Source organism: Crocuta crocuta, unplaced genomic scaffold, assembly GCF_008692635.1.
Source record: "Crocuta crocuta isolate KB4526 unplaced genomic scaffold, BGI_CrCroc_1.0 scaffold149, whole genome shotgun sequence".
Classification (NCBI taxonomy): Eukaryota; Metazoa; Chordata; class Mammalia; order Carnivora; family Hyaenidae; genus Crocuta; species Crocuta crocuta.
In genome coordinates this window covers 2,293,430-2,303,656 of record NW_027551561.1, presented here as the reverse complement: position 1 = coordinate 2,303,656, position 10,227 = coordinate 2,293,430, and the positions used below count along the sequence as shown (strand labels likewise).

General features: G+C 49.7%; 1 protein-coding gene across 1 annotated transcript in view; it reads left to right on the top strand.

Moving 5' to 3' along the window:
* Positions 1-7,807, top strand: part of DOC2B (double C2 domain beta) — a 28,438-nt gene extending 20,631 nt beyond the window's left edge. The window contains exons 8-10 of the mRNA XM_077749828.1: positions 5,016-5,097; positions 5,896-5,992; positions 6,681-7,807. Coding sequence (XP_077605954.1) covers positions 5,016-5,097; positions 5,896-5,992; positions 6,681-6,817 — 316 coding nt within the window. The 3' untranslated portion in view covers positions 6,818-7,807. The remainder of the gene's footprint in view (positions 1-5,015; positions 5,098-5,895; positions 5,993-6,680) is intronic.
* Positions 7,808-10,227: the final 2,420 nt, after the last annotated feature.

Sequence of the window (10,227 nt, the reverse complement as noted above, 5' to 3'; positions counted from 1 at the left end):
ATACTCTGTCCCCATACAACGCTATTACAATACCTTTGACTGTATTGCCTATGCTGTACCTTTATCCCTGTGGCTTCCTCATTCCATAACTCCGTAACTNTTTGATGTAGTCCCAATAGTTTATTTTTGCTTTTGTTTCCCTTACTGAGGAGACCTATCTAGAAAAATGTGGCTGAGGCTGATGTCATTACTACTTAGGTTTTCTTCTAGGAGTTTTATGGTTGCAGGGTCTTATACTTAAGTCTTTAATCAATTTTGAGTTTATTTTTCTACAAGGTGTTAAAAAAAAAAAGCCCAATTTTCCCTATATCATTTATTGAGGAGACCATCTTTTCCCTATTATATGTTCTTACCTCCTTTGTTGTATATTAATTGACCATATATGCATGAGTTTAATTATGGGCTCTCCAGGGTTGCCTGAATGGCTCAGTTGGTTAAGCATCGGACTCCTGATTTCAGCTCAGGTCATGATATCACAGTTTGTGAGGTCGAGCCCCATATTGGGCTCTGCACTGACAGTATGGAGCCTGCTTGGGATTCTCTGTCTCTCTCTCTGTCTCTCTGTCCCCTGCTTGCTTGCTCGCTCTCAATAGAAACATTTCAAAAAAGAATTGTGGGATACTTAACTGACAGAGTCACCCAGGCACCCGTTGTTTATCATTTTAAAGAACCAGCCCTTGGTTTCATTGGTATTTTCCTGATTTTAAGTCTTTATTTCCCTTATTCTACTCTGGTCTTTATTATTTCCTTCTTTTAACTTTGGGCTTTGTTTATTCTTTTCCTAGCTTCTTTAGGTGTAAGATTAGATTGAGATTTTTGTTTCTTGAGGTAGGACTGTATCTCTATTTCTCTCTTTAAAAACTTTTAATTTTCATTTATTTTTGAGAGAGAGACAGTGCAAGTAGAGGAGGGGCAGAAAGAGGGCAACACAGAATATGAAACAGGCTCCAGGCTCTGAGCTGTCAGCACAGAGCCTGATGCGGGGCTCGAACCCACGAGATGGGAGATCATGACCTGAGCTGAAGTCAGATGCTCAACTGACTTAGCCATGCAGGTGCCCCTGTCTCCACTTTGTTTTTAATTTTTTTTAATGTTTTTTATTTATTTCTGAGAGAGCGTGAGCAGGGGAGGGTCAGAGAGAGAGGGAGAGATAGAATCTGAAGACCGGCTCCAGGCTCTGAGCTAGCCGTCAGCACAGAGCCCGGTGCGGGGCTCGAACCCACGAACCGTGAGATTATTACCTGAGCCGAAGTCGGCCGCTCAACCAACTCAGCCACCCAGGCGCCCCTGTCTCCATGTATTTTTTAAAGTTCCTCCGATTTCTTTGTTGACCCACTGGTTGTTTAATAGCGTGTTGTTTATTCTCCACGTTTGTGAGTTTTTTCCAGTTTTCTCTTTTAATTGACTTCTAGTGTCATACTGTGGTATTGGGAAAAAATGCTTGATATAATTTCAGTCTTAAATATAGGGATTTTTTTGTGGTCTAACAGGTGATCATTCTTGCATCTGTTCTAATGTGCCATTCAAAGACCCTGGTTCCTTATTGATTTTCTGCCTGGATGGTCTAACCGTTGACGTAATTAGGGTATTAGTCACTTACTATTACTGTATTACTGTTAATTTTGTTATGTCTGTTAGTATTTGCTTTATGTATTTAGATGCTACGTTGTTGGATGTAGAGATATTTATAACTATCATATTTTCTTGTTGAACTGGTCCCCTTGTCATATACTGCCCTTCTTTGTCTCCTGTTTCTTTGTTTTAAAATCTATTTATGGAGCACCTGGGTGGCTCGGTCGGTTAAGCGTCAGACTTTGGACCAGGTCATGATCTCACAGTTTGTGGGTTCGAGCCCTGCGTCAGGCTCTGTGCTGACAGCTATCTCAGAGCCTGGAGCCTGTTTCGGATTCTGTGTCTCCCTCTCTCTCTGACCCTCCCCTGCTCACACTGTCTCTCTCTCTCTGGGGGGGAAAAAAAAGCCTATTTTGTTTGATGTAAGTATTGCTACCCCAGCTTCCCCCCACCCCAACTGCTATTTGTATGTAATATCTTCCTCCATCTCTCATTTTCAGTCTGTCTCTAAGTCTGAACGGAGTCTCTTGTAGGCAGTGTTTGGATATGTGGGTCTTTTTTTTTTTTTTTTTAATCCATTCTGTAACCCTATGTCTTTTGAGCATTTAGATTTAAAGTAATTATTGACAGATGTGTACTTATTTCCATTTTGTTAGCTGTTTCCTGTTGGGTTTTTGTGGGTTTCCAGTTGTTGATGACTGCATAATGCTGCTAAAGAACAGGTTTTTGAAGTGGATCTGTGTCTTCATTTCTCTTTCCCACCTTCAACTTCAGTACATATTTTCTAATGTTTCTATAATAAACTCGTGTTATTTATGTAAAAAAAAAAATCACAACTGAAAAAAACCGGCAATGATATATCTTTCTGCTTTTCAAGCCAGCAAGGACTTTTTTTTTTTTTTTAAATAACTGGAAATCTGTACCTTTTTTTTAATTCCCTTCGCCTGTTTTGCCCGTCCCTTCCTTCCCATCCTTCCCCTCTGGCAACCACCAGTTTGTTTCTATTTATGAGGATGTTTCTGGTTTTTTGTTCATTGCTTCGGTAACGGAAACCTATGGCACTTGCCGCTCTCTGACTTACTTCTCTTAGCGAAATACCCTCTAGGTCCATCCATGGTGCCACGATGGAAAAATCTTCTATGGTTAATATTCCATTGTGTATATATACACAGAAATATATATACTGCATACGTGCACACAACATATTTAATACTATATGTACCTAAGACATATCAACAACATATACATATATAGAGAACAAATACACACATACACCACACCATCTTTATCCATTCATCTATCGATGGACACTCGTGTTGCTTCCATAATTTGGCTATTCTAAATACTGCTTCAGTAAACATGGGAACATATTTTTTTTGAATTAATGTTTTTGTTTTCTTTGGGTAAATACCCAGGAGTGGATTTATTGGATCATACGGTATTTCTATTTTTAATCTTTTGAGGAACATCCATACTGCTTTCCACAGTGGCGGCACCAGTTTGCATTCCCACCAACAGGGATAAGTGTTCTCCCATCACATCTTCACCAACGCTTATTTCTTCTGTTTGATACTAGCCATTCTGACCCGTGTAAGGTGGTATCTCCTGGTGGTTTTGATTTACATTCCCCTGATGGTTACTGACTTCATGTATCTGTTGGTCATCTGTTTATCTGCTTTAGAAAAATGTCTTTTTAGGGGCACCTAGGTGGCTTAGTTGGTTAAGTGTCGGACTTTTGATTTGTGCTCAGGTCATGATCTCGTGGTTCATGAGTTCGAGCCCTGCATCGGGCTCAGTCCTGACAGTGCAGAGCCTGCTTGGGATTCTCTTTCCCTCTCTCCCTGCCTCTCTCTCACTCATGCTCTCCCCCTCTCTCTCTCAAAACAAATAAACTTTAAAAATATGATAAAAAATTTTTAAAGCAAAATATTTAGGTTCCCTACCCACCTTTTAATCAGAGTATTTGGGGGGGGTTTGGTGTTGAGTGTATAAGTTCTTTATATATTTTGGATATTAGAGGCACCTGGGTGGCTCACTTGGTTAAGCATCCGACTTGGGCTCAGGTTCCTGAGTTTGAGCCCCACATTGGGCTCTATTAGCACAGAGCCCACCTCTGATCCTCTGTCTTCCTCTCTCTCTGCCCCTCCCCTGGTCTCTGTCTTTCAAAATAATTATTAAAAAATTTTTAAATATACTTTGGGTATTAACCCTTTGTCAGATATATCATTTGCAAGTATTTTCTTTCAGTAAGTTGTCTTTTTCACTTTATTAATGGTTTCCTTTGCTGTGTAAAAGCTTTTTAATTTGGTATAGTCCCAATAGTTTATTTTTGCTTTTGTTTCTCTTGCCTGAGGAGACACATCCATAAACATGTTGCTAAGGCTGATGTCCAAGAGATGACTGCAAACCAGCAAGGATTTTTAAGGCAGCCCTATCAGCTCTGTCAAGGGTACTAGGCATCATGCATACAGACTTTCCAGTGGACAGTTTGGCATAATGAAGCAAGAAGCTTGACACGTGTGTGCCTTTGGGCGGGTAACATCCCTCCTAGGAATCTTTCCTTCATTCGACAGGTGTCTGCTGACCTGCCCAAGTGTCCTGAGCCCCAAGCAGGGTGCCAGGGAGCTGGTGATGAGTGAGACCAATATAGTCCTCCCTCTCAAAGCGCGCTCAGCAGGGGAGGGACAGTTCTCACTCAAATGTCTACGCAGGGACAAGGTCAGAAGTCCTGCAAAGGAACTCCTGTCCTGGGTTGTGAGTACCAGCCCTGTGCTGAGCAGCCATGCGACCTTGGGCCGGTCCCTCTACCTCTCTAAGGCTGATGAAAGTAGCCCTCCGGTATCAAAGTCTAAGGAGCTAACCCCTATAGAGGAACTGGCTCTTAAGGCAGGCTTCACGCTCCCTACAGGGAGCACGGTTGTAACTTCCTCAAAGCTCCAGTGAGGCAGAGGTGCCGGCTGTAGAACTCGGGAATATGCTGCTACAGTACCTGCTAGATATAGTATTTGTATAATTTATACCTCACATACTTTACAAGGATGATTTTCATAGTACGTGAATTCTATCTCGATAAATCTATTTTTAAAAAAGGCAAAGCTCTAACAAGGGACCAATGCCGCTAAAAAATGTTTTTCTGGTGGGAAATGTAAGCTTTATAAAAATTAGACTTCCAGAAACCAGAAAAACCTCTAGGGAAGAAGGGAACTCTGTGGTTAACTTCTGAAATGGGCATGGGGACAGGAGTCTAGATGACAAAGGAACCACTTCTCACTGCAGCTGACCGCTGACCTTGGCCACCAAGTAGTGCTGGGGTGTCCTAGGGTTAGTGTGACCGGGGGGCCCGGGGATCTCTCCAGAACAAAAAGCTTGTCCAAGCTGAGCTGGCCCCATCTGTACCCTTAGCTTCTCCCCACCCCCTGCCCATTTGTTGGTCATAATTCCAGATACCTGAAGCCAGACGTGGACAAGAAATCCAAACACAAGACTGCAGTAAAGAAGAAGACCCTGAACCCCGAGTTCAATGAGGTATGAGGAGCTGGTGAAGCTGCTTGCTCTCCCTCAAGGCAGGGTTTGGTGGGGAGGGGCCAACAGGAGAGCCCCTAACCATGGGAGGTTGGGGGAGAGCCGAGGCCAGGCTGGAGCAGGCCACGGTGGTGCAGATGGAGGTGCAAGGAGTCCTAGAAAGCTCTTCCGAGGATCCAGGATGGGACTGTGGCCATGTAGGCCGTGGAGGTGGAAGGGGGGGCCAACCACAGGAGCTGAGAATTTGAGACGTCCCAGGGCCTCGAGACGGCCTGTTCCAGGTAGAGACCGAGGTCCTCAGCTCAGGGGGCAGGTGCACCTGGACAGGAGCAGAAGGGCCTAGGGACGAGCCTGAGTGACGGGGGGGCACACAGAGGAGACTGAGGAGATGCTTCCAGAGAGTGAAGGGGATATCGGATGTCAGATCATCCCGGGAGCCTGGGGGGGAGAGACGTTCACAAAGAAGGGAGTGGTCAACAGAGCCAGGCCCGAGAGGTCAAGCACACCAAGGCGGCCAAGTGTGTATTGATTTTGTAATAATGAGACTCTTGGGGATCTGGAGAGAACAGCTCCAGTGACAGAGGAACAGGCAGGTTGGAGGGCAGGGGACTTTGAGGATCCCAGCCAAGCACTCAAGCAGAAGTAGGTGGAATGGGTGAGAATCTGCCACCGTCTACCACTGAGCACTGTGATTACCCTTCCATTCATTCACCCCCTCCCCGCACCTCAGAGCCTTCCTAGTCACTGGCCAGCCTCCAGGCCCTGTGGCATTGGCCCTGACTCACTTCTTCTGACCACCAGGAATTCTGTTACGAGATTAAGCATGGGGACCTGGCCAAGAAGACCCTGGAAGTCACTGTTTGGGATTATGACATTGGAAAATCCAACGATTTCATTGGTAAGAGGACACAATGAAAATGTCCTTTAGCCACGTGGGTGTTGTTCCGGGTTCACAGAGGACAGTGGCCCTGAATCCAGGCCCCAGCCTCTGCTTCCTGGTCTCTGTGACCCCCACTTTCCTCAGACTGTCTCCTCAGACACAAGGGGTCTCCGCCTTTATCCAGCCTGACTTCATGTGACCGAGGAATAGACAGGCCCAGTGAGGGAAAGAGGTCTGGGAGGGTCACACCCCAGTCTGTGTGGAGCAGTGGTGAGAGGTGAAGACGGTCAGTGCTTTGGCCTGGACTCTGAGTCCTTGGGGCCCTGAATTCCGGGCCGGCAGGGCATCGTGGCTGTGCTTAGTGGAGCTGCCTCCGTCCTTGGCTCCGAAGACCTGACCCGCACTATACCCCCAGCACTGCCCTGGCCCTGGAGAGGGGAAGGACAGGCTCCCAGGGCTCTGTTTGGCGAGGGGTGGGGGATGGGAGGCAGCTAAGACTGTGGTGTGGTAGTCAGACCACTGCTCCCCCTTAGAGCCTGGGGGGCCGGCGGCAGAGTCCAGCCGTGGAGCACAGTCCAGGGGGCTGGGGGTGGGGGGGGTGGCACTGGTTCCACAGGGACAGTCTTTGGGGAACTCCTGCTCCCAGGCCCTTGGGAGTCAGAAGGTCACCATGTCCCCGGCTCCCCCCTTGGCTCCCTTCTTGCAGGAGGCGTGGTTCTGGGCATCAATGCTAAGGGCGAGCGCCTGAAGCACTGGTTTGACTGCCTGAAGAACAAGGACAAGCGGATCGAGCGCTGGCACACGCTCACCAATGAACTCCCAGGGGCTGTGCTCAGCGACTGACCAGCCCCCACCTGCTGCCGCACCCGCCCCTGCCTGTCACCTGGCCCGGCACCAGCCTGGCCCTGGGCTTCCTCAGCTGCCACCAAGGGCCTGGGCCCTCATCTTGGGGGGAGATCCAGGCTGCCTGCTCAGACACAGAGCCACTGCAGCCCCCGCTCGGAGGCTGTGGAGGGCCTAGCCCCTCTAAGGAACAGCAAGGCCAGAGAGCTGGGCCTGCTTTCAGCCCCTGGGACCTAAGAGGGCAGGAGGTGGGAGAGGACCTTGGCCTCAGCACCCACCCCAGGGAAGGGATGGGGGCCGTGCAGGGGGTGAGCACCCTACTTGAGGTCAGCAGTAAGTCAGGGGCCCCCAAGCTGAGAGAACAAGAGTGCAGGGGCACCTTGGCCTTGGTGGGGCCAGCGAGAACTCTGGAGAGGGGCATTAGGGGAAAAGAGATTTGGAGAAGTTTACTCCCAAGAGGAGGTTCTTACTACATCTGTTCATCTCTGGCAGATGGAGAAAAGTTGACCTGAGAGCAAGAATGGTCAAGTTCCTACAAGCTCTCACTGAACACGGCCATTGGCAAGCACTTCAGTGATTGCACAAGCCCCTGGAGAAGAATGAGAACCAGGGCCTGCCCTCTTGAGAGTTCCTTGTCTAATCAGGGAGCTAGAAACAAACCATTACAACAGGGAGTGAGGAATGCCAAGGCCAGGCTGACATAACCTGTGAGTGCCATGAATTCTGACTCTGCTGGGAGGTAGGGAGGGCTTCCCGGAGGAGGGGATGCTTCAGCAAGGCCTTGAAGGGTGAGTGCGGTTACTAGGCAGACAAAGAGGAAGGGCAGTGGGTGCAGTGGAAATGACCTACAAAGGCCCGGAGGGGAAGAGTATGGTGACTGGGCTAGGGTCACTGTGCAAGACGTGGGGTCTCACTCTGGAGACGGGGTTTGTAGGACAGGAGTGGGGCCTAGGGCTGATGTCACCCAGCCCTGCTCTCATCCCACCTCTACCTGCCATGCCAGCCCCAGCTCATAGTTAGAGGGAAAGTGATGAAAGCATTGTGGTCAAATGATCTTGAGTCAGGGTCGAGTTCAGTCCTCAGACCCAGTTCTACCTTTAATCTTTCTCCTCCCCAAAAACCTGGAGGATGGATCCAGCCTCTCATTATTACCAGCTTAAGGAAGAGGCCAGCTCTAGTCAAGAAGAGGTTCCCCCCCCCATTTTTTTTTCATGAAGCAAAAAGTCCCCATCCTCACCCTCTCCTTCCTTTCACCCCCCCCCCCCCCACCCACTTCTGAGTTCAGGGCTAGGGAGAAAGAGGCCCAGATGACTGCCCTACATCCTGGCCCTACTGTGGGCACTGATGTCCCTTTCAGAGTGCTGGGCGGCCGTCCAGGGCCTCATTTCTGGGAAGGCCTGTGAGGCTGGCTCCTACCTCCAAGAGCTGAGACACCCTGCCTGGTGGGCCTGGCATGCTGAGTCAGGTCGAGGGCATTGGAATCTTGGGGCCCAGGTGTGAAGCTCCACATTTCTCCTGCCTACCAAGGGGCCTTCAAGGCTGCTGTATGAACAAATGCAAAATCAGGGACTTTCCATTTGCCCCATCACCGCCAATGGAAAACATAGGCCCAGAAAGGGAAAGTAACCTACCACAGCTGGCACAGGCCAGGCTCCATGGCCCCTGCCTCACGAGCCCCAGCCCAGAGCTGTGGACACAAGAGGTCCATCCTGTTTGTTAGCTGCCGGCCCAGGGCTCTCTCCTGCCTGCTGCAGACACAAAGCACATCACCATCTGAGGCCTGGGGTGATGACTCGAATTCCACCAAGTGCCCATCAGCCCTTTCCCACTTTGCAGGGAAAACAGGACTCCAGTCCCCGCACAGCGTGGTGGTCATGGAGCCTTGGTTTTCCTGTCTTTAAGGTAGCTTTGTGTATGTTAAGGGTTTTACATGCCCTGCCGTAATGGATCTTCACAGTTCGGTGGGGGTGGACTGGTCATCCTCATTTGACAGATGAAGAAGCTGAGATTCAGAAAGCCCCATTGTCTAGCTGTCTGGGAGATGGTACTGTCTAGACCTCTCCCTCCTGGGCTGTGGAGGGGTCAGTAGACAGCAGACTCGGTAAGCTCTGGCGCGTGGTGAAGGGGTAGGACCACAGCCGTCCTGCTGTCTCATCCGCTGGGTGGCTTTAAAATCATTTATGCCATTTAAAAGCTTCACGAGAGGTGCTCACAGTCCAGGCCGGGAGCTTGGCTAGCCATCCCTCCCCGGGAACGGAGTCCATGGGCCAGGGCTTGCTCGTCGCAGGGGCTCAGTCAAGGGCTCTTTTCACAAGGCTGGCATGCGGGAACCTCTGGGGATTGCAAGATGGCCTCGTTTGGAGGGGCCTCCTGTCTGGGTGAGCCCTGGGTATCTCAGCTTTGCCTCTTGGACGGCCTCATTCGGAAAGGAGCCCCACAGCCTTTGTGTGAAGAGCCTGAACTGAATGGCAAGGCTAGAAGGGGCTGGGTGAGAGCCTCAACAGCGACCTTCTTAGACACCAGGAAAACAAAGGCCCAGCAAGTGTAAGGAGCCCACTTAGGGCTCTTTACTGCCTCGGGCTGCGCAAGGGTAGACTGGGTCCTGAAAGATGGGTCTTCTGGACAGCCAGCCCTAGTGGAGGGTGGGGCGCTTAGGAAGGACCCCCGCCCCCAGGGAGTGAGGGAATCTTCACCAGGCCCCTGGCACTGCTCTGGACCCCTTGCTGATTCTCTCTCTGTTAATGAAAAAGCTCTTTGAGAAGCTGCAGTATCATCTCTGCCTTTGACCCCCAACTGGCATCTTTCTTCTGGTCTACCAGCCCCACAAACCGCTGGGAAAGTTGATGCCTCTCCCTACCACCCACCATCACACAGTCATTCCAGAGTTTGGTGTGGGTAACCAGGAAGTCGCCCGATGGCACGCTGCATCCTCCTCCACCCCCGCCTCCCACCGCAACCACTAGCCAATCAATCCCAGACGGGCCCGTCTTCCAACCCTGAAGCGGTAACCTCCTGACCCCTAGCGGCAAGAGCGAGCAACTGCACCTCCCGGCCCGTGCATGTGCTACCGTTTGTTTTTTCTCAAACCGAGAGAACCTCCCAATGCATGGACTCTGGCTGTCTTCGACGCAGACTCGCAGACTCGTGCACTGCTTAACACCGTTTTTGCTACCACGTGGCGGCTGCAGAAAATGTCCTTAAACTGCAGCCCCACATACAATTTTTGTACTTTCGTCTGACCTACCCGAAGGTGTCCTTTTTAAGTCTTACTTGTTAATATTTATAACGACCTATAATCCAAAGTAAATGAAAACGTTCACTGCAATCATATTGGCTTGGGAGACTCCTTTCAATAGATTTGGAGGAAAGGACCAGAAAGAACGAGAGAGAATGGCAACTGAGGCTCATTC